Source organism: Stegastes partitus, unplaced genomic scaffold (assembly GCF_000690725.1).
Source record: "Stegastes partitus isolate 25-593 unplaced genomic scaffold, Stegastes_partitus-1.0.2 Scaffold11, whole genome shotgun sequence".
In the NCBI taxonomy this organism is placed as follows: Eukaryota; Metazoa; Chordata; class Actinopteri; family Pomacentridae; genus Stegastes; species Stegastes partitus.
The window spans coordinates 1345902-1370892 of record NW_007577742.1 but is presented as its reverse complement, the minus strand read 5'-3'; the positions used below and the strand labels follow the sequence as shown (position 1 = coordinate 1370892).

Here is a 24991-nt window from a genome sequence, read left to right as displayed (position 1 = left end):
TTCAACTTATTTCAGTGACAGCTGTACATTTGAGGATGACTGTAACTAATACGAGTGCGTCCATCCATCCATTCAGTTTCTACACACCACTTTATCCTGTAGAGGGTCACAGGGGGGCTGGAGCCTGTACCAGGTGAAACTGGGTGAGAGTGAACCCTGGACAGGTGGCCAGTTCACCGCTGAGCTCCCTCAAAGGGACAGACAAACATGCACGCTCACATCTACCAATTTAGAATCAACAATTGACCTACTTACGCACGTCTTTGGACCGTGGGAGGAGAGGAAAACCGACACATGGAGAACACGGAGAACATTCTTGCTGTGATGCTAACCACCATGCTGCCCCGCGTTACCCTTCAACCTGACGGAATCACAAAACAGAATGTATTTCGACAGAGTCTCAACCCCCGAGAGTAACCACCTAACCCAGCAGTGCTTTTTTAAACTTCTTTTGAGCTCGCTTCTTCTGGTTTTATGGCCAATAACTTTGTCATGATTCAGTCTTATCGTGGTCGTCAGCGCCATTTCCAGCCACAGCGGGGAGCACTAAAAAAAGCATTAAAAAACCCAATCTGCACCACCTGCTCAGCAACAAAGGGCAGTCAGAAAGTTAGCAACCAGCTGGAGAACACAGAGGACTGTTTTGCAGCTCAAGTGCCAGATATTTCACCCAAGAGCTGGCAGAGGCTAAAAAGAGTGCTACAAGAAGAATAAATAATGGACTATGAGTTGTCAGGTTGCTTGAGACATCATTTCAAATGCAAATGTTGTTTGTGTCTGCTGGATGTATGATTCAGCAAATTAATTCTTTGTTTTTAGTGTTTGTAGCTTCTTGTAACGCTCAGACTGGCCAAAAAAAAAAACATTGTTGCATGTTTACATATGCTGAAAATGTTTTCTTTTAATACATATTGCTTGTTAAATCAGTCAAATAAGATACGGCCAAAAAAAAAAATCCTAACCAAAATTCAACAAGAGCCAGAAATGATACGGTTACAATTTAAGGTGATAAAATCTCAACCCTACCCAACCTAACCTTCACGTGCAGTCGTGCAAAGGGCTTCCTTACTGATATGTACACAAGCTTACACACACACACAAACACACAGTGAGCCAAACCAGGCTGGCTGTGTTTACTGTTTAGCCCTGCGTGTTGATGTGATGAGACACCCAGGCTGATAACACAGGGCCAGAGGTAGTGCTGCTACCTGTTTGATCTCAGGCAGCCGAGGCGGGCTGAGGCTGGGCGATGGGCACAGACGGAGGAGTGGGGTCAGCGAGGTGTGCTGTGTGCTTGATTACAGACTGGATGGGGGCCCCGCGACCTCTTAGCAGGTCAGCTCCGACCCCTGACCCCGACACAGCGGGCCTTGACGCAACGCTCAATGCTTTCTCCAATAACACAGTGGGATGAAAGGAGTAGCTGTGTGCGCTGAGAGGACTGGACCACTTCCCCTTTGGACCTGAAGAATGTAGCACAACACAGCAGTGCACAGCGGAGGACAGCTGGTGGTGAGTCTCGGCCAGCCTCTGGACATATGTAGGACCTGTGAAATAAAAAAGAAGCCTTGTCATGCCTCTCCAACCTGATCAGTTACTCCAGTTGAGACCTTGCCCTTTCCCACTGCGTAACAGAAGGAAAAAACCTTGAAACTTTTCCTTAGAGGAGGATAAAAATAAACATTTTTTTCCCCCCATTTTTTTTTTAAAAATCAGTAACCATGGTGTTGCATTGCCTTTCTGCAGCACACACAGAGTTAAACGACTGCCCCCATCACCAGTAGAAACCCATGATGCCAACAGGCAAGCTCAGCAGATTTCCTTAAATTCCTGCAAGCTGACAGTGCACTGGAGAGAAGGTGGCTGTCCCAGCTGGGTGAAGTTTGTAGGTAAACACCCTCACCAACAGTTTCCCTGAAGGCACTTGGGTCAGCCAAGTGTTAACCTGCCCATTACTCTTCAGGAGTGACAGCAGGACAGGGCTGCATGTGCACACAGAGAGGAGACAGACTGCCTGTCATGATATTATATGCCCCAGAGGATTTCTGTTTTGGCTGCAGCGAGGCAGCACCTTTGAGTATCATTGCGTTACGGCGACGTGCTGTGTGGGGAGACGGTGAGGAAAGAAGCAGAGATTTTGTCTGTGCATGTTTGTCCGATGCTGTCTAATGATGATGGAAGCGCTCGTAAGTTAATACTGTCTCACCTGTGAGAGTGAGCCAAGTCTCGGAAAGAAACGCGATCCTCCAGCTCTCCCTCACCTTCTCTGAGGAGTGAACTCAGTGCTTCTCTCTTTTCTGTCAGTATCAGACTGCTGAGGACAGAAGGGTGGAGTCAGGTGCTACTCGGCATGAGTCACTCTTCATCTGTCTGTAAAACAATAGAGCAGTGTGAGGACTGGATTCGGTAATCGACACAGTACGTGGAGGAGTGGATGCTTGTGTGTAAACTTGTTTTTCAAGTGCATTGTTTCAAATGCAGGAATGTTGCATTGTGTAATTGTGAGCTGCACTCACAGAATGGAACTATGGAGAGCAACACCAGCTGCTCGGTGCACCACTTCAGTCCAGATTTAAGTATCTTGACTAGAAATTGTGCACCGATATTCCTCAGATATTGTATCCTAATGACTTCCGTGATGTTCTGACTTTACGATAGTCACACCATCAGTAGGGCTGCCAAAATAAGTCGGCGTAATTGACAACACTGACAACTGTGCTGTCAAATTATGTAAATGTTCTTAAGTAACCCTTTTTTTTTTTTTGTTTAACTTCATTATCACAAATGTTTTCCATCAGTATCACTGTGTAGTTGTTAGGCAGTCATGACGGCAGTCGTCTTTGGCTCCAGCCACTCTTTAGCTGCAGTCGGTGCAATAGTTTAGACAATGACATAATAATAGCAGAACTGTGGTTTTTACACCATGTAAAGGTTTGATAACCCTAACCCTAATGCACAAACAACTGAAACTATTCAGCACAGAGGCACTTCACATCCTATTGCTTCTCTCCTGCTCCCTGTGCTCACATACGCTGTATTTTAATACAATGAATTCCCAATAAAGCGTTATCATTTACATATTTTTCTATTTCTGTTGTCAGACAATGCAACCAATATGAAATACTGACAGAAACCTGGCTCACTCAGACTACATTTTAACCACCTCCAGGGCGTTGCTCTGCACCATTGAAGTCCTTATTTTATAACCGTGATGTAGTCTGACAACATCACTGTACACAGAAGTTAAAAACCACTTCTGTGCACTGAATTCGGCAGCACATGCATTGAATTTAAAGCTATCAAAGACCAAAGTATGAGAGCGACTACATAAAAAGGAGACAAGGAGTAGTTGTAGGTGCTCTGTGTCTGTAAATTATCCACTGTGTCCATGTTACACTTTTTTAAAATCTATACACTGCTTTTTTTTTTTTTTTTTTTTTTAAACTTTGTTAAGGTGTTTGATAGAAACTAAGATTTCATTTACAGCTGCACTACTGACTTAAATAATAAGCCCTGTTTCATTTAGCTTTGTCATGTTAAGTTTTCAGTTTAACTTAACATTTTGCACTTTTATATATAAACCTTTGTTTATGTTTCATACCGTGCTGCATTATAGAACAACATACAGTTTGTCAAAATAAAATGAATGTAAATTAAATGTCTGAACAATTGCCATCAAATCCATGTTACACAGTGGATTTTGTGACCCCCTGACATTTAATTTACCCACATTATCATGTCAAAATTTTACTTTCTTTGATGCTTCACATGCCGGCTGTGCTTTGTGTTTCATGCTAAGTGACAAGTTTGAGCATGTTGACATGCTAAACTAATTTGATTAACATCATCTTCATTTCTTATCCACATGTTAGCTTTGTCATTAGCCCTCTGACATTAGCATTTAGCTCAGAACCTGACTGTGCAACATTATAGAACCTGTAGCATGGCTTGGCTTATTGTTGTCTTCTACACAACCTTTCTGATTCCCAACCAGTCCAGACAGATGACCGTCCTTCGTGAGCCTGGTTCTGTCGGAGGTTTCTTCCTGTTACAGATACGTTTTTTCCTCCCACTTTCACCGACCAGCTGCTCAAAGGGAATCTTCAGATTTGTTCGAGTTTCTCTCTTGTAATATAGTTCTGTAGGGTCCCCACCTTGATTTGTGAAGTGCCTGGAGAGGACTTATGTTGTGAAATGGCGCTACAGAAATAAAACGGAATTGAATTGCACACGGCAATGGAATCTTTTTCATAATCTAAACTTCTTTCACAGAAGTCATGATGTTTGTTTGCTTGGATTACCTTTTATTATTGGATTTATTGCCTTCTTTTTGTACATCAGATTGTGTACTTTTCAATTTGGATATAAATACACACATAGCCTGACAAATTCCCCACCTTTTCCGTCAAGGAGATAATTTCATTTTAATGACAGTTTGTCTGAGACAGCCTCCTGACAGCATTGCCATAAATCAACAGATCACAGGCCTGCCCCGCTCTTCCTTCACCTTACCCCCAAGACACTTTCCTCCCCTTCAAGAAGGTGACTCATCTTCCTCCAATCAAAGAGGCACACCAATAATCACTCACTTTGGACCTCCCCCAGTTTTGATTTGCACGTTTGATAAATGGTGTCTTTTCTCGGCTTTAATTGCAAGCTCTTTTCATCATAATTTAATGTTTGTTTCCTGTCGTTTTCTCGAGGATGGCTGCGAGCGCAAGGGCTATAATTTCTACATCAAGGAAGCTGTTATGAATGACTAGCAGGTGGAATAGACAGCAGCGTAACGATTTCACCGCTGAAATCACCTGGCAAGTGATTTCAGGAACTGATATTGACAAATCATCACGCTGAATAGATTTATATCCCACACGCAGACACAGAAACACACATGCACAGCACAATGAGCAAACGGGAGATAATTAGGGTAATTTCTGTTTGAAGTATTATGCATTGCAATGAAAATAGAACAGATAAAAGATGAGACAATAATAGATCTAAAGAGGACCTTGACTGAATGTTGTTCCAACAAAGAGCATTTTGTTTGACACAATTCACGTTGTATGCTAAACTGATATCCTCTCCCAACTTTATAAGAGGAGGAAAAAACATCATATAGAACAAAATATGCTAAATATGCATTATTATGTTCATCCATACTTTGGATCCCACCACAATGTGCAGACCATTAATATATTTATTTCCTCCTTGAGTTCGACTACCGGTCTTAAAGGAGAGAGATAAGGAATTGAAATCCACTGGTGATAAATTATGCTGTGTGTATAGATATATTTCTTCCTTTATATAACATGCAAAATGGAGTATCTAAAGTGAGAGACAACTGAATTCAGGTCACAGCGCAGCAGGAAATCTTCCTTTTCATGTGAGATCCAGAGGGGTCACTCTTATGAACTCATTAGGAGAGAAATGCTAATGCAGCTCTGTTTTTTTCCTCCCCTCCTTCCTTCTCCCTCACTTTTCTCTCCACTTCAACTTTCCTGGTTATTTTAACAACCAGGGCCGTGATGCATGGAGCCTTGTTGCAGAATATAATGTAGTTTGATGTCAGGGGGAAAGTGTGTTAGGTGGCTCTGACGGCGGCTTCATTAGAGATGCTGTCGTTTGTTGCCTTGTCATCAAGTCGCTAAACTAGAATTATTACGGAGCAAACAAACGCCGTGGCTTTATCCATGCTGCCTTATTACTGATGTACTTATTCTGCGGCTGCAAACAATATCATTAAATGAATGAAAAAGAAAATCTATATCGGCCAGTGAAATCAGTGCAGCATCGTGCAGAACAAATGACCTCAGCTCTCAGGCCTTCTAATCAGGAAGATGGACGTCTCAGCAGTGGTCTCTCATCATGCAGCAGAGTGAATTAAATAATGAATCTCTCACTCACGACTTGGACAAACTGTACATTCATTCACAAGACTAGAATATTAAATCACAATAAAGTTAGAGGCTATTTTAGGAAGTTTTAAATGCAAGAAGCAAAATTAAATTGAGAACCTAATTGTCTTGTTTAAAACTGTCCTTTCAGAGGCTAAAATGTAGCCTGCAAAGCTGCATTATCACACACTTGAAACAACACCAATGGTTCTATCTTATAAAGAATATATATTTCTTATCTTGTTTTCATGTTCACACCATGATTATTGTGATTCATTATCTTCTGATTTTTCTGTGATGCTTTGAATACTTTCTGCCTTGTTTGCTACATAATGTGTTTAAATGATTCAGTTTTCCAGTCATTAATTTATTAGAGTCAATATCTCTGTAGTCAGACACAGAATGTCGTCTACATCTTGATTAACTCTTATGTTTTGCTGACATTAGATTTAATTTTTACAAATGACAGTTCCATAGACCCTATGCTGCCAATGTCACAAAAAATAACTGCAAAATCTACATTTTGTCTCCCTCAAATGTTTGATTTATTGTTAATTATTACTGTTGATTGGCATATTGAGTTTAATAAGGTCAGAGTTACTGGAGTGACTCTTACCTTTGTCAAAAAAACAAGATTACCCATTTGAAGGTTAGAAAATACACGATCATAAAGCATTGTTATGGCACATAATGATGAAATATTGAATGCTTTCTGCATTATATGGGCTATAAATGAATAAAAGTCATTCCCTTTAAGCCAAAACTCATTCACAGACAGAGAAATATGCAGCAATTCAGTAATTTAAATATGGATGGGTCATAATTAATCTCAAGTACTGAGGAGCTGAAAATCTGTTGCATTCATGTCTTACAGCTGGTCTCTGAGATCACAAACAGAAATAATGTGCAATTTCCTAAATCTTAAACAATCATTTTTATAATAACAAAAAAATGTAATAACATACTAAACACCACAAAGAACGACTGTAAGGTTTTGTGCTGCTCGACTGAGGCCTACTGGGTCTCAGTGATCCTGAACAGAAGATTAAGTTTGCTCCCTAACGAAGTCTTACATGTTGTATTTTATCATATATTTGAATGCCAATAAACCAGAAACCAAAGGAAAATACATGAATCATTTAGGCCTGCGATTTATATAATCTGTTTCATTTTTCACAGTTTGAATCTGTTCACCTCTTACCTCAGGCCCTGCAGGCCTGTAGCTGCTGTCTCTTTTTAGTATCTTAATAGGCCTTAAAGCTACCTCCTCACACCCCCTCACATTTCCCCCCTCTTTCTCCCAATTTTATGATTTAGAACCATATCCAAGGTGAATGCAAGAAAGGAAAAAAAACAACATATAAAGAAAATGAGGTTGCTCCTGTTAGCATGGTTTTAGGGTGGTGTTGGTGGTGGATGTAGGTAGCATCATCTGAGACCGTGCCAGATTTAAAAAAAAAAAAAAAAAAGTGCCGGCTAATTAAATTAAATACGTTCTGTAATGAAGTAGAACCGACACTTTCTTCAGAGTGGTGGGAAGGAAAACAGCCAGGTTTTCTTCTTTTTCTTACCTTGTATCACAGTTTTTTTTTTTTTTTTTTTGGCTGGAAACAAGAAATATAATGTTAAAGGCTCTTTTTAAAATGAAAGCTTCGGTTGTTTCTTGTCTGCCTGTGTGAAATCTTTCTAATTAGCTCTCACTTTTTTTTATTTATTTTTTTTCTCTCGCTGCTGTGTTTTTGCTTGCGCGTGCATTGAATCGAGCTCGTGCGTGCGTGTTATTTGTGAGTGTGTGTGCGTGGGGGCGCGTGCAGCAGCAGCAGCAGCAAGCAGCGCGCGCTTTCCGCTATACTCTGGAATGCAGCCAGAGTCTCTTTTGAATCCACACTCCGCTTCCAAAACCCAAAAGCCTTTGATCTTTTTTCTCTTTTTTTCTCTCTCTTCCTCGCTGTCTCCTTACCCGGAAGAGAACCCCTTCTCTCTCTCTCTCTCTCTCTCTGTCTCTCTCTCTCTCTTTTCCTCCCCCCTCTCTCTCTCCCTCTCTCTCAGCTGGGATGAACGCACACGTGGAAATGTTGGCCCGGCTCCACACTCGGACCAAATTTAGTCATACAAAGGCGAGGGAGAGAGAGCGAGAGAGGGGAGGAAGGGAGGAGAAAGAGAGGGGGGGGGAGACCGGGAGGAGGGGGAGGAGGGAGGAGGGGGGGAGTCGGGGATGAAAGAGCCAGCCGCCGCAAGATCAAAGGCAGCCGCGGCTCCGCCCCGCTAACCCCACCTCCGCGCTTTATAAAGATCTGCCTCCCCATCCCAACTTTGATTCTCACGCAATCTCTCCGAGCTCAGACAGACAGAAAGCACGCCACTGCCACTGCTCTGCTGTTGTTGTTTTTTTTAACTTTTCTTTTTCCTATATATTTCTCGTTAAAGAAAATCATTGAAAACACTATTGTTTTAGTTTAAACATTTTCCATATTTTACTTGTATTTTGTAATAATAATAAAAAAAAAACACTGTTTTCGTTGGCAAATCATTGAGCCTGATTTTTTTTCATTAATTAAAAAAAAAAAAAAGAAAAACCTTTCTTCACATTTTATTATTTTAAAATCATTTCCTGTGATATTTGCACATTTTGTAGCTTATTTTTTCTGAAGTGCTGCTAATTAACTACAAAAGTAGTAAATATAGTGTAGGTTAGTGACACATGATTTTTACACATTCTTTTTTTTTTTACCTCTCCCCATCTAGCTCCTCTTTCCTCTCTATTTCCACCATCATTTTTATTTATCCTAATTGTTTTAACCCATCTCCCACACATGTACACAGTTGTGTGTCAGCCTCACCTCCTTTTTTTCCCTCCTTCTTTTCCCCTCCTGTCTGCCCATTTGTTGTGAGCCGTGTATAAATCTCTCTCTCAGGAGGAGTGTCAATCGGTGCGGTGTCAATCAGAGCCTCGGTTTCCCTTTCATCTCTCCTTCCTCCCAGTGACTGAAGAGAGAGACGGAGGTGGAGGAGGAGGAGGAGGAGGAGGGCGCACGGCTACATTACCAACACACACATACACACTCCGGTTACATTACACTGTGGAAGCAGTGCGGGAGCAGCGGGGAAGTCGGTCCACGGCGATTTTTTTCCACTCTATCTTCTTTTTTTTTGTATGATTGTTTTACGACTTTTTTTTTCTTTTTATTGTCGCTTTCATCCCTTCCTCATCCCGAGCAGCTTTGAGGATGTATTTGTGAGCTTCCTTAAGTGTCCAAACTGTTCCTACTTTACATCAGTTACATTTTCACCTCCAGACGGTGTTTTGGTTTTTTCTTAGCTCACCTCTTTTTTTCTTACTGAAGGACGTTTCTTCACTTTGGACCACCGAGGAAATATTTTCTCACTTTTTAAATTTTTTTTTTTTTTAAATTTTAATATTTTTTTTCTCCTTCCAGGACGTCGTCGGTTGTTGACTGAAAAAACTAGTGATGAGGTTTTAACTCGTGGTTCGTTTCTGTTGTTGTTGTTGTTTGTTTTTTTATTTTTTCCTCATGACACTGAGGCCGGACTCTCATTCTGAGCCCATTTTTTCGGCTCTGAGTTTCAGGTTTTGAAACAGGGACGCAGAAGCTCCTGTTGCTTCAACACACCGGCAGCGTGCTCGCTCGCTCGCTCGCCGCTTCTTCTTCTTCTCCTCTCCACCAAAGTGACTCTCGGTCTCCGGTGTGTGAGAGAGCTGGTTTCGGAGGGGTGGGCAGGATTTTAGTGGGAGTTTTTTTCTCCCCCCACCCCACCACCACCACCACCCACCACCTCTTCTTCTTTGCTTTCTTTTGGTGAAACAAACGAACACAAACATTTAAAACATGCCTCAGTTATCAGGCGGCGGCGGAGACCCGGAGCTTTGCGCCACGGACGAAATGATCCCGTTCAAAGACGAGGGAGACCCGCAGAAGGAGCAGATCTTCGCCGAGCTGAGTCACTCGGAGGAGGAAGGAGACCTGGCAGACATCAAGTCGAGTCTGGTCCACGAGTCGGAGAGCAGCCCCAACAGCAACAACCACGACGTGAGTAACCAGCCGAGTGTGTGATGTGGTGACTGATGAGGGAGAGAGAAAGCTGGGTATCAGCTCCCAACTCCACCATCACAGAGGAGGAACAGCCTCCTGCAGCCTGCAAACAAACTTTAATAACACTTCATTTTTCTGGGGGGGTTTGCATGATTGATTAAATTACCTGACCTGCATCAAAAGGAAATTAGACCCACATCATGTTTCCTTGAGGACCCCCATTTTATTTATTTATTTATTTTTTAGATTTATCTCAAAATAAATCATGCATTACCTAAACCTCGGTGCATTCATTGCCACCTCTGTGTCCCTGTGTGTATTTTAGTTTAATTGAAAAAGCAGCTTCAGTGACACCACTGACAGTCTGCAGACCCCCTTCAGGAAACTTTAAAGATGCTGCCCCAAATGCCTCATCCAGGCACCCAGTAGTCTCCTGATTGGTGATACTTTGGGCCTAAATGTTATGCAGCAGCTGTAGTTTATGCATGTTCAGTGAAATTAAGATACAACAAAAAAAAATGTATGAAGGACATTTTAAGATGTGCAAACTGGGGCCTTGTGAGCAGCCTGTGACAGGCAGGCTAATAGCTGGTTCACTATACCCTCAGCAGCTGTAAACAGCAGCACATGAATCCATTTACCACACGTGGCTTACAATCTATTGGCAAACAATATTATTAATTTATTTTAATGGTCATAATGTATAAAATACAACATGAATGAAAGGACAAAATCCCTTTTTTTTGCTGCCAAGCTGTGTTCTTTTCATGTTCCTTCTTATTCTCAGTATATGTACATATAGATATTGTATAATGGTGGCTATAAATTATGTTTTCATGTCGATGAATTGAAAAATATATTAAACATGTTTTTGCCTATTTTTGCCTCATCAAATTAAAAGGATATTAAGAGGAAAAATGGGTCCATGAGAAGAAAATCTGAAACGTATAAATGTGCTGAATTCACTGTAAATGTAAATGCACGTAAAGCCTCAATGGAAGAAATAAAAATAATTCATTTTTAACTTGTATAAAATCATTGCTTCACGTTTATGTTCTGTACCTGTAAGATGGCGTTACATTAATGAAGATTTGTTTGATTTTTATTCTGCATCTAACCTGCCCATGCACTGACCTCAGGATTCAGGCTGCAGCTTCCCTCATCATAACGTCAGCTCGCTGTTTTGTCATTAACTGCGGTGCTAATGAAATCTTGGCCACAGCCTGAACGAAACTGTACACATCCACCACCAAATGTCCTGGAGATGCATGAGACAGAGGCTGAATGTTAATTAGGAATCCAGTGAAGTTCCCTCGCTCAGCTTGAAGCCATCCTGAGGGGTGTGAACTCCCAAAAAGAGGTCCTCTTCCCATTTCTGAGAGGAGAAGAAAAAGGAAATGGATGTGCAAAGTGCAGAGGATTTTTCTTTAAAAAAAAAAAAAAAAAAAGAAGCAAAAACTGTCTGCACCATTTTCTCTTATTGTGGGATGAGTTTATTTCACGTTGCAGCGATTCATAACACAAATGCACTCTATTATTTGAATTTAGAAGGAGGCACAAATTGAGAGATGAAAATGAGAGTGGACCTATGGTATTGAAAACAAGTTAATTTGTAAGCTCCTTAAGGACATGAAGCTTAATTAAGTGGTTCTTCTGAAGCTTTGATGCAGGCTGCTCCATCACTCCTCTATAGATAGTGGTGTGTGTGTGTGTGTGTTTGTGTGTGTGCAAGCTTGTTCTGCTTTAGTGACAAGCAAAGGGATGCCGTTTGTCCCTGCAGTGTTTGTGGGTGTCTGACCGTATCAGCATTTCTCTGTGTGTAACTGTGTTTGAATGCTTTCCTAATGGATTCACCGTCATTTCTTTTCTTTTCTTTTTTTTTTTTACAGGCAGCTAGACAGTCCCAAATACCGCAAGATTCATATCATGAAAAACACAGAGACCATCCGGATGATGGTAAGTGACACAGCCTTGAGCAGGAGCTTGTTAAAAAAAAAAAAAGAACCACGGTTTGTAGGAAAGTCAGCATGTCATTTAGATGCAAATAAAACCCTCATATTTTTCTCATAATTCGCTTTTGCTTTAGAAGTTGAAGTGAAGGAGGACGGTGTGAGAGAGTGTCACATTATTTTCCCCACAGACAGGTGATCACACTGCTGGTCCTTTTTCTTATCAGATGCCCTGCTTTCTGCTGATGCAAGTCCAGTCAGGACCTGCTTCACCTTCATAAACACAGCTACCTACTTAGCTACCTCCTTCATAGATGAGGGTGCCTGCAGAAAAAAAAGAGAAAACAACCAATACAGAAATTTAAAAAAAGGGATAAATATGCATTTGTTTCTTATGCTTTAAGTTGCAATTGAAGATAAATAAAAAATCACATTCCTCCGTGGCTCCTCTGTTTCTTTCGATGCAATTAACCTCCCCCCCAAAAGAAAAACTTTCCCCCTCGTAGCTCTCCGGTTGCACTGTCACATGCAACATGTTGCTGCCGCTTGAGGCTCATTGCTCTCTGGCTATTGTAGTGTGACCTCGCTGCTGCAGGTCGTCATTAGGGCTTTGAAGAGGAGTGTGTCTCCTCTTTGTTCCCCTTTCACTCGTGAATAGGATCCCCCTCAAACCAAACACTGGCTTTCTTCACAACAAGATCCATGTTGCCATCAGGCTGTATACCAGAAACACTCCCAAACAGGCCCCCCTCCTCCTCCTCCTCCTCCTCCTCCTCCGGCCTTATTACGCAGCGCACAGCTGAGTGGCGAGTGGCGCTGCATTGAGGCCTCTTGTATAAAGCTGCCCTTCTTAGGTCAAAGGCATAGAGGAACAGTTGGGGCGTCTCCTGTTTTGACACAGTCTGTATGTTCTTCTAATTGGTGCTAATTGGCACAGAGGGGCTCCATTGTTCCTCTGCATAATACGACCCTCCTCTCTGAGATGGGAAGAAAGGGCGCAAACAAAAGGGCCGAGTCGACAGCGATATCATTACTGCGTCAAAACAGGCAGGCGAACTTTGTGCACGGCTTAGTTGTTGTTGCTCGTCTGGTTGTGAAAAAACACATTTGAAAATTATTAATTTTAAGTTTTTGCTGTGAGCTTCGTTACAGAGCGAGAGTTTTGATGTTCCCGAATTAAATTTAGTTTGATCAGTTTTTTTTTGTTTTTGTTTTTCTGCTCTATTGTTTTCTCTGTACCAAACTCATCGATTTTTTTTTTCCTCCACCTTTTTATCAGGAAAACATCAAGACATGTACAGTAAAGGCCATCCGTACCCAGGCTACCCCGGTTACATCATGATGAGCAACATGAACAACGATTCCTACATGAACAATGGCTCCCTCTCGCCGCCCATGCCCAGAACGGTCAGTACCAACTCTTGTTTTTACAACTCTGTCTATCAGCTGGACTTAAATGATATTGTGCCATAAAATGCTGCTGGCATAACGACAAACTCAAGCCTGAAACCTGATAGAAATCCTTCCAGTTGCCAGTCAGACAAAGCAAAAATCAGTAACACAACTAAAGCCATTCAGGAGTCAAGCATTTCCTATTTTTTCCATGGCAACAATATATATATATATATATATACATAGAGCACAAAATTTAAGTCAGTCAGTTGTAAAAACATTAATTAGAATTGAGAAAATGACTCCAGAATCAGAGCTACTTTGTCAGTATATTTGAGGAATAAAATTTATTATTTTCTTTGTTGGGTTAAGACTAAAAAAATATATATATATACATATTTAAAATATATATATATATTTTTTTTACGCCATAAAAGGCGGTAAAGTGATGCTGAAGCATTTGTTTACTAAGAAGAGTTTGAGGGATGAAAAGCTAAAACAAACATGCAAGATGATTTTCATAGACCAGCATGGATTGTAATTTCATCGTAAGCCTTCTGTGGTTAAATCAAAGTTGCGTCACTATTTTTAATATTCGCGTTTAGATGGTAAAGTTGTTTGTAAATTCTCCCTCAGTAATGCCACATATTTCCGTAATAAATCACAGAGCATGCAGGCTGAGGAGGAAGAAGAAAAGCAACTTGTTGCTTCATTTAACCACAGATTTTGACAAGATTATTGTAGGGTCTGTCATGAGACACACGATCTCATTTTTAAATCGTTTTTCTCATGATGTTAAACATTGCTGATGGTACATGTGATTTTCACAACTGATATTGATAAAGAAAGCACAAAATGGAATTGAATTGATTAATCACATTGCTTTAAAAGGATAACAATATTTAATTAGAGTTTAGCGTATTATAAAAGGGTTGTAAAATTAGGACGTACTTCCATGTTTTTTTTGTTGCTGTTTTTGATACACATATGAAGTAAAAAATACCTGGCTTGCTTTTTGGAGCTTGTCAGATGTGAGTTTTTTGTTCTCTGTATTTCCAATCACAAATACTTCGTAATTTTGATTGTGTAAATGTAATTCTGAGATACCTCTTCGGGCACTGATACCTTGTGATTGGTAATGTTTAAAAATTGATTTTGTCAATCATAAAAGTAATCACATTGATTAAAAGCTATTTCTTAATGCGGCCATGTATGAAGTTAAAATAAAATAAAATAAAAAGCCAACACAGGACTGTTTTCATGGCCTCTCTCAGAAGACATGGATGAATTTATTATTTTATAAAATCCTTCACCAAGCTTTTGGGTCAAAATGCATGTAGAGTAAGATTTTAGAAAATAGTCACTTAACAAAACTGTCTCATCAGCTGCTTTGATTTTACTTTCAGAGCAACAGGAAGTTGAGAGGAAACCATTCCCGTCAAAATCATTAATCACCAGATATAATGTGCCAGTTACTTAATTGTACATTTGAAATAATTCAAGAATCAGGTCATTGAATTTCAGATAAAATCCCACTTTTCATCTTGTCACAAACTTAAATCTTATCATAATACGAAACCCTCCAAAAAAATGTGTCTTTTCCAGTGTTGTGTGTTGTTGGTGTGTACTATCTTTATGCAGTATTTACTCTCACATACCAGTTCTGTTGACGCCCGTTCCCTTGACAACTATATATGACCCCTGGAAACCGAATGCCTGCCATACTTTCCACAAGATTAACATGAGATATACAGTATTTCTCATCTTGTTAAAACCTTAAGTGATGCATGTCTACATGACCCAAGTAAGCCCTCTAATTAGCCCAGCATGACTGAGGAGGCAGCATCACGTCTCTGAGGCTGCCCTGCACAAGACTCTCTAGCAGCGTCCAGAGGTGGCGTGTGATGCAGATATCGTTCCTGTAGCGGTATTAATTTCAGGCCAGCTGCAGGTCTCTCGCTGGCGGCTTCCTGTGTCTGTCCCGTTTGCAAATTTGTCCTCTCAAGGCAGACATAAAATGCAGGGCACACCAGCAGCTGTCCACTCTAATCCTGTTTTGTCCATGTCTCTGTATCACACTTGGGAAGACAACCAGCTTCAGTCTGTGCATGGTTTGGTGCCTCCATACAGGAAACACTCACACATGGTGCGGAAGAACATAAAGCCTTTGGCTGTTGTGCTTTTGCAGTGCATAAGAGTTAGTTTCATCAGGGCAACGCTGTGAAATGTGAGTTCTGTGTTGTTGTAAGAATCGGTTTTTGGAGGCAGATGTGATTGTCGGGGGCAGATGCCACATGCTGTGTGTAAAGGATCTTCATTCACACGCAACTCTATCATGGAATGATGTTAAAATTGCATTGCTGCTCCCTCTGCCAAAGTTGCAGAGGGTGAAAGTATGTGACATTGTGGAGAAAATGTGATCCTGATTACCTCATGCTTTGCCCTGTTCGGTTTACAAATAGAATAGTTTATGAAACGTGGGGCATGATGGTGCCTGAATTCTGTTTTTATGGCTTGTGTTCTGGTCAATTTTATCAATTATTCGAATCGTATCCCAACACACTGAAAAGCTCAGGTCTGTATGGAGACCAGCTGACTGTGTGAGAGGAAATTACCCCTCACTGCAGATGAATTAGGCCAGGCAGTTAGGCGGCGTACTTGCTGCCAAAACTTCTAAAGCCCCGCTTTCATTTCATTTACTATGGCTGCCCCCCCCAATTTTCCCCCTCACCCTGTCTTCAATAAAACGGTAGTCATTTTATATACGTTTCTCTCACTTATCCAATAAAAAGAGCCAAGGCTTGGTGGAAGGATCACGGAACATGAGTCCTCTGGCTTTCTCACTGATGTCAGCTTGCTGCCTCTGCTGCTGGCCACCGCAGCCACAGTATCTGCAGGCCTGGGATCGGTTTTCAGCGAGATCAAAGGCACATTCTCTCTTTCATTCTCTTCCATCCCCAGCCTCACCACCGCCCCCCAATCCCAGTAGTTTAGATTGATTTCCATTGACCATGACATTCCTGCACATGCCGTCCAGTCACGATGGAGCTGTTGGGAGTTGCTGATTGTCAGCAGATTTTCGGACTTCTAGCTTGATAAGCTGACTCCACCGCAAGAGCTCAGATTTTGATGTAAAGATGCCTAAGACGCTGGTTGTCTCTGCATGTGGATTTCAAAACTGTGTTGACCACCTCAAAGAATCATGAATGCTCTACTGTTTTTGTAATCCTATAGCTGTTTTAAGATGTGAAGTCTACAGTTATTCAAAGCAAAAAGTTGAACAACGTTGGGAGTTCTTCATCATGTGATGTGCCCTGAGGCTTTTATAAGCGCAAAAAAAGGCATTGTGTTTACTGTACAAGATGCTGGATCTGTTGCGTGATTGTAATTTAATTTCCAGTATGTAGTTAAAAGGGATTATCATGCTTGCTCCAGTGTTATGCACTGAGTGGTCGACATTTATGAACGCATTTTTAAAAATCAAGTTAAAGCAGGAATCAACTGGTATCTGTGATTTTTTTTTTTTAAATTGTCAGAGCTGATGACAAAGTTTTTGACTTCTGTAGTCAACTATAATTTTTAATTTTAACTATAACCGGACAGCTAACTCCAAAAGAGAAATGCTTGGCTGTTGTGGCTCACAGATAAGACAGTGGACATGTTCAAAACAAGCTAAAAACCTACTTGTGGCTGCAGTGGATGTGATCAAGACATTTTATTTGAGTGTTTAAGAAACTGCTTTGCTTATTTAAAGTATGTTAGAGTTACTGAAGACGAGCTGCTATCTTTATTAGGGCAGACTTCCTGAATATTTTAAGATATTTTCGATTGTTTTTATAAACTTTGACCTTTGGTGTGTAAAACTGGCAAAAGATTATCGTGGCATCTCTGCGACTGTTGGCAACAAATGAAACACGCTTTTACAATTTTGGTCAGAATGATCATTTTACCTTCCGTAATGTTTGCACAGTGTGATCTTCTAAGCGATCGGGAAGTCATGTTTGATGTAAGTTCACTGCTTTGAGGGGTTTTGTTTTGTCATTGAATCGCTGGTTCTGTTAGTGTCCCAAACTTAGGCGAGGATTTAGAAATGACAGCCTCTAAAAAAAGATCACCACGCGTGTGTTGGGCAGTACATATTTTTAAATGACCCAAAATCCTTTCTCGGAGCATGCCGCTGTTGTCACATAAACACCTCCCTGTTAGTTAGAATCACACAACTCCTGTTTTACATGCTTCTCTATAGGTTTAAACACGTCCTCATAGAACCCCTGAGCCTGTGACGTCCCGCCATACCCCTCGGATAAACTCATAAAAGCTCGGCTGACAAGATAAAAACACCGCAGAATGTTTCTTCGTTTTGAAATGTTGTACGTGCAGAGGTACAGTACAAGGTTTTCCACCCGACTGTGAAGATGTGTTTGTGATCTCCAGCTGTGTAGAAACAGCCTCGTGAGTCTTGGGCAACAGCTTGAAGAGAGAAATGGATAGAATCGCTGATTTTTTATTTATTTATGTTTTTTTTTTTTTTTTAAAGCTGAGTTTTGTTGCCTCGGTGGGGGGAGTTTAGAGAGCTCCCTCTCCATTGCCGTGCACTCCTTTTCCCTTTGGACCCTCAATTGCAGATCCTCGTGGCGAGAAAGAGGGGGCGGAGGGGGTGCAGCACTGCTCTTTCCTTTGATGTAGTGGGAACGTGACGGATCTGCTAGCCAGTGTCTCGCAGCGTGGAATCACTAACCCAGGCTTACCTAACGGGATTTGGTAGGACCGCTCTGGTGTCCCTCAGTGCCATGTGTGTCCTGAGCTCATGCCCCCAGCACAACCGTGGAAGATCCCTGTTAAAGAGAACACTGCATTTACCAGCAGCCTCCCATGTCCGCACAATATGTTCTAGATGGCAGCTTATGGCACCTTGAGTAGTTTCTTTAAGTCTCACTACAGGCTGGACATGCTGTGTGAAGTTTACTGCAGCAGAATGTAGCATTTTCTCTTTAAGCAGCTGGACTCCATTTGATTATCTCACTCTCTTAGCTCATCTCATTTTCTATAAGCAGGCTTTAGCACGGTGATGTGTATGTTTTAGGCTAAAAATAAATCAAGTAAATATAGCACCTGCCCAAAAAAAAAGGAGTGTAATTGCTCTATTTTATGCCATATATACCTAATCAGTCCTTTTCCTAAGTCTAGCAGCACACATATTAGAGTCAAGCTGACATGGATGTCATCTGCTGTGCAGATCCATCACACTTTGAAATATGTGTGTACACATGAAGGACTGCAGCAGGGACCCCACACAGAAGAAACACTTGGCGTCCCAGCTTTTTGTAGTGCTGCCGGGTCGCGGTGTTTTATAAACAGCACCATTAACGCCAAGGTTTCTTCTCGTCCTCCACTGTACGCTGATGCTGGTTGACACATTTACTCCATATGCACGCTGCTAATGATACCATGTGGTTGCAATCACCTTATCGGTGTTTTCATCTTGTTAAATGGAGTGGAGCACAGTGATTGTCTCCCAGGACGGAGAGATATGCATTGTTGTTTAAGATGGGAACCAAAAAGAAGACAATCAAGGTTGAAGTTTCTGGATGATTTATTTTTCTTGGTGATGTGAGGACACGCTTTGTTGATTTGTCAGAATGTTAAAAGATAGTTGTGTTTGCATTTGCTACAGAAGCAACGACAAAGGTTTTTCTTTAAGTTATATGTTAATGTCACTCATTGAAACATGTTTTTATTAAAACCTACAAGCATCTTCCCAGATACTGTAAGACAGTGAAAACTATAAGTCTGATTTCCTTTTGTTGGTTTCCATAAATAAACGAAAAAACAAACAAACAAGCAATGCGGATTAGAGGCAACCAAAGACATTGTTCAAATCATTAAGTGTTTAAAACTCATGCAGGCACACACCTGACACACCCTGTTGATGTTTATTTTGGGCACGCGTTGCTGCTCAAAGCGAAGCACTCATAGATGATGACACTTTCTTCGCTCCCAATCCTCCCACTGAATTGGATGAAGCTTAACCAATCAAGCGGTGCTGCCTGGAGCCAGCCAGTCAGACTACCATGGACAGGCTGCTGCTGCCGCTGCTCGGGCCTCCAGCACCTGCTCCGAGGGCTTCACTCTTCACCAGCAGTCTGCCGCTGATCTCCAGGGGTCAGTGCAGGGCCTCGCCAAGGTTGTCCCTCATGCCCAGTTCTGTTTGAACGGCCTGGGTGTGGACTTCCTGTAAGGGTGGATCAGAAAATGCAGACCAGAGGGCGGTGTGTGCATGCGTGGAGTGTTTTTGTCAATTTCTTATGCAACTGTTGCCACTGATGGTGATGTTATGGTTGTGCGTAGTTAAAAGGAATAGTGGGAGCAGTCTCTTGGCAAAGATATGTTTTGGGCTCCGTTTTATTAAATGCATTTCAGAATCAATCTACTAATTTAGTTTTATAGCGCTTGTTTGTTATTAAAAAAAAAAGTCACTTGTATGACCTTACAGCACAAGTTTAATCTCTGAACCATGATTTAAGCTTGACAGTAGTCCCTAAAAGCTGATCAGAGTACCTCACTGTTCCCTGATACGGCCATAAAATGAGTAAAAACATGAATAGCTTTATTGACTTCATCCTGACAGCTTGTAGGTCTATATAGAGGCGAGCAGTGTTCCAACTAGTAAACTGCAGCAAAGGGGAACAATAGGATCACAGGAGTGAAACATGGCTACAAATCCTGCCGGCTGTGTCCAGACTTCAGAGAAGCTCAAACAACCCTCACTTTGTCCAGCTAAGAAACAGAGCTATGATCAATAGCTGCTCTGTTGTATGAAGTTGGTCAGTCTCGGGCGTGCTCTCGCCCTCCCTCCTCCTTTTTTTTTTTTTTTTTTTTTTTGCTGTTTCATATTTTTCAGAAGCTCATTATTTCTTTCTGCTGTGGGTGCGAGTGCTAAAGAGGCTCACACATGCAATGTGTATCTGACAGCGCTGAAATATTAATGGTCCCCAGTGTAGGAGGTTGGTATAGGGCCGGCATAGTTACAGTACAAAGGGTGCCTTCTCGCCACCAGGCTTTATTAGCCGAGCTATTAAATGAATAGATGGATATAGCCTCCTTTTGTGTTTTCGCGCTAAACATCAAACCACTTTCTTTTCGTCTAACAATTTCAAACATGTTCACTAAACGGACGTCAGACGCATGGCGCACACGTACACACACACACACACACACACACACACGAGGGCTTCACCACGCTGTTGAGTTTTCTGTGGGAGGACAAAGAGGAGGGCTTTGCTATCAGTTCATTTTGTGTGGTCTTGGCCATAAAAAACACCCTGTTCTTTGACTGTGAAAAAAGCCTGTCTTTAATTTTTGGGAAACCCATAAAAGTTTGTTGCTCCTTTCATATCGGCAGCAGAATTGAAAACAAATGCTACATTCTCCCCTCCTCTCCTTTGAACTGGCCAATTATGGAGTTGTGAAAATAAAAATCAGTCTGTAGATCTCTTTTACCCCCCTCTCTTTTCCTTTCCTCTCTTCTCTTTTCCCCCCTCGTTCTTTCTTTCTCGTTCACGTTCTCTTTTTTTTTTCTTCTTTTTTTTTTTCTCCTCCCCCCTTGTTTTTGAAGAAACCGAGGGGGATCACTGATGTCAAAGTCAAAACCAAGAGCATTAAGAAAACTGGCGAAATGCAATACAGCTGCAATCCAACATGACGCTAGAAAATAGGGCTGAGGAGCAGAAAGCCTCTCTCCCGTATTCCCAGGGCGCGCAACTGCTCCCGGCCTTGGCTTTGATCTCTTCAAAGCCTCCTGCCTCCTACTAGATGGAGAGTCTTGGCTGCTGCTCGTGTGCGCTGGAGAGAGGCAGGGAGGGAGGTGGGGGGTGTTTCGGTTGGGGGTTGGTGGGGCGGAGGGGGGGCATCGTCTTTTCCTTTCCAGGGCTGAAATCAATCACGGTGCCGAGGCAATTATGTGTAATTCAACCCCAGCCAGATTAGTGACTCTTGTTACCTGAGCGACCAGAGCTCTGTAATCTGTGAGACACACCGGCCTCACCGGCAAAGGAGTAGCCAGGAACAGGCGAGGGCACTTGAGGGAAAGGAGGGGACTGAGGGGAGAGGGAGAGGTGCTGAAAAGCAGGCTGCCATGCTGCTGCCCAGCAGAGCAGAAAATCAGAGTACAATGGAGTGATTACACTTGCAGATGTAGCCATATTTACGACGAGGTGGATAGAGAGAAGAGACAGAATGAAGAGCGCTGATTGCCATGGAGCTCGCTAGTTAGTGTGCTAACGAGCCAGGTCCCTTTTGTGTTATAACATGTGCGTAATGTCACCTCCACTGTGCTCCCAGTCCTCCCCCACCATCTACGCCCTGTCCCCCCTCCAGTGCCATATCTCTATCCCTCATGCCCTCCACAGTCGGCTCCGAAATGCAAGCTCGGCCAAGGCTCCTGCCCCAGGCGCCCAATTTACTATGGCTGGAGAAAAACTCAGTGGCCCCAAGTCACAGAGGAAAACAGCAGAGCTGAATGCTGCTCTTTCCCTGCTGCTGCAGTTTGTCTGATCTGTGCAACTGTTTCAGTGTCTTAACACACAGCAGTGTAACAATTTACACCCTTCCGCTTTTTTTATGTGGCTTACTGAGGAGATTTATACCAATTATGTTTGCTCCTAGTTTAGGCAAATCTAGAACGTGGTAGGAGTTTGAAGCTCATGACTAATACTGCCTAGCGTACATTAAGAGATTATTTATTCCAGTGTTTTTTTCTTTCTTTTTTCAAATCCTAATATATTTTTGTGTGGGATTTTAGAAACAATTAATTGGAGGATTGGTGGAGGGCAGATGGAAAATTGCAGATTCACATTTTTGGACCAGTTAATTGGAAATATATGATCGCCTGTGCTTTGATTCTTCCTCTGCGCTCTGTCTGTATGCACTGATGTCACAGGGATGAGAACAAGGCTTTGTTTTTTCCCCAGCAGTCACTTGATGCAGGATGATGAAACCCACAAAGATATCTAGCAAGAATGTGTTTGTTCATCTGACGAGCTCGCCTTGTGCTCCGTGTTTCTTTTGATCATCGGACAGCTCGCTTGGTGATGGAAGGCACTTACTCCCCTCATGGGATGTACACATTAAATAAATGAGATATACTGTTACAGAATGTAGCTGATCAGGACCTTAATGTGTGTGATAGTTTTAACAAGGCTGGCTGACAGGGAAGTGGAACTGACTCTAAAAATATAAAGGTCACGCTGAATGGATTATGTGGCATGAATGGAGCCACCGTCCAGCTCTGCAGGAGCCCTTAAATCCACTATCGGCCATAACCCTCGGCTCAGGGGCCAGGTGACGCTTTTCATGTCCTCCAATGGAGAGACATCACAGAGGCATCCTCCACTTTGAGCTGCCCGTCATCAAACAATGCATCAAAACATCAAATCAATCCACCCCCACTGCACCCCTATCTTTTGAGATGAAAGATGGCGGAAAGATAAGTGCCCACCACACCCCCACACATCAGTTCTACATTTCCACTTCCACCATCAACAATGCTGCTTCCACCATGGAGCAACAATACAGTGGAAAAGTTGTGTTTGACTTTTATTTGTGTAAGTTAAACAGAGGTTTGGTGACCCGGGTGCACAGATCCTCTCAGGGTCCATCTTGCATCCATGGCAGCAGATTTTTATAGGTCTGGGATTGCAACTCTAACCTTCCTATAGCTACCTGACAGGGTAGATATTGATGCTCTAAGCCATCATAACCATAAATTCTGCTGTGTGTGTTTGCAAAGATGTGATTGCACACAAGTAACAATAAACCCAACAGCAGAGGAAAGACGGTTTAATTTAACTGTCCACACATAGGCTGTTGGAACCTTTTGTTTTAGCCCTCATGACGTAAAACAAAACATCCTAGATTATATTATTTGTATTAGTCGTCTGGAAATAGTACATTGTAGGGCTTTGTTTATTGTCAGTTATTCTGCTGATTTTTCAGTTATTCAAAATCAGAAAACAATAGCGATATTGATTTCCTTGCTTGTTTTATCCAATCAACAGTCCAAAATATAATATATAAAAATAATATATGATAAAAAACAAAAACATTAAATCCCAACTGTTCAATGGTTAGAATTTTTGCTTAAAAAGTAAATAAAATTGATTAATAAAGTATTCCTAATTAATTTTCTCTTGATTGTTACAACTCAAAGGAGTTGGAGCTGATTCAATCTTGCATGTCGTTCTTAATGGACAAATGAGATTATATTAGACATGTGAGCCGTTTACTATGAATAAATCCAGCTAAAAGCTGAATTACAACCTTGTTGTCTTCATTATATGGCTAATCATTCAGATTTGTGGCATCAGGTGCATGAGTGTGCCCTATAATGTTGCTGTAACCATATGCCCTGGGTCTAAGGAGTCCCTTTTGTGTCCCAGAAATTCCCTATTACCATTTCTTTAGACGTATCAAGGGATAAGCAGACGTTGTCCGTTGCCATGTTGTACATGGTCATTGTTTTGTTTGTATTAAAGCCCACTAAACCCTGCCACAAAGCTAATTGATGGGGCGGAGTTTTCTTGTGACCGTTCAGATCCTTGGAGAGGTTCTTTAAGTGTTCCCAGCTTCTGTGGGGATGGAGAAAAGCCATTTGTTCGGAGGGGATCAGATTTGAATAGCTTTGTGCTTGCCATTCAGGTCTTAGCAGGGGCGTGTGCGCCTGGCTAGAAAAAAACCTCCGAAAATGTGTGGTTTGATTAATGACTAATTCCACGCTGAAAGGCAGTTGTTGGTAGTCTTTACCAGTTAATCCCTTAAAACGTGGAATCACACCCAAACAGTGGGCTGCTGGTATTGTTGTATGGTCCATAAAGTGAATGAGATGAAAGGTTTGCAATGCGATCCATAGCCATGAATGCTCCTCAGCACCGTGGCGTGAACCGGGCCTCATTATACCTCGTACCGTTATAATTTGCAACATAATGAAAAACACAGCCTTGTCTGGGTGCCTTGTCTAAAAGAAAACACAAGTATATCCTCAAGAGTAAAGGTGCACTGAGGTGAAAAGACCAATGACCATGTGACTACAGGGTCAAAAGTTCAGATCAAGGCCACGGCACAGGTGTCGTGCCACCTGAGGCCAAAAGGCTACCTGTGGCCTGCTGCTGCTAAACTATTACATAACCTCGCTGAACCCTATCGCGAGGATCCATCTACAAAAAATTCAAACCCTTTTTCTTCTATTATTCATTTTTTCGCTCCATTAAGTCATCAATAGTAAGGTCTCACTAACCCATCAATATTTTTATTCTTTCTATTCTTACACATTATGTGGGTGGGTGTGCATCTGTCTGAGTGAAATACAGAAGGAAAACTAGGTCAATACTCTCTTCAGCTCAGGCAGAAGCAGCTCTCATTCAAATCACCTCCCCATCCACATATTCCTGGTGTGTGCCATTGAAAACCTTCCCCGCAAACACAGCAGCGCCTCTACAGCTGGCTGCTGCCCGCCTTCATCCATCTCTCGTTGGCTAGCACGCAATGCTAATATTTACCCCTTCCTTCCCGTGCATGTGATGTGAAATTTTTTGCATCGGAGCTAGCCGGGGCTTAGTGAGAAGAGCACTGTCTCTAGAGCTCGTCTCCACAAGTAGAGACACACAAAGACCCCCACCAGACTCTATTTTCCCCCTCAACGCTGAGCTCC

The 24991-nt window shown here is 42.0% G+C and overlaps 1 protein-coding gene across 2 annotated transcripts in view; it reads left to right on the top strand.

Moving 5' to 3' along the window:
* The first annotated feature begins 9056 nt into the window (after nt 1-9056).
* The window catches only part of LOC103361279 (lymphoid enhancer-binding factor 1-like), a 43626-nt gene continuing 27691 nt past the window's right edge, over nt 9057-24991 (top strand). For both annotated transcript variants that reach the window (XM_008287328.1, XM_008287319.1), the window contains exons 1-3: nt 9057-9943; nt 11836-11902; nt 13175-13302. In XM_008287328.1, coding sequence (XP_008285550.1) covers nt 9743-9943; nt 11836-11902; nt 13175-13302 — 396 coding nt within the window. In that variant the 5' untranslated portion in view covers nt 9057-9742. The remainder of the gene's footprint in view (nt 9944-11835; nt 11903-13174; nt 13303-24991) is intronic.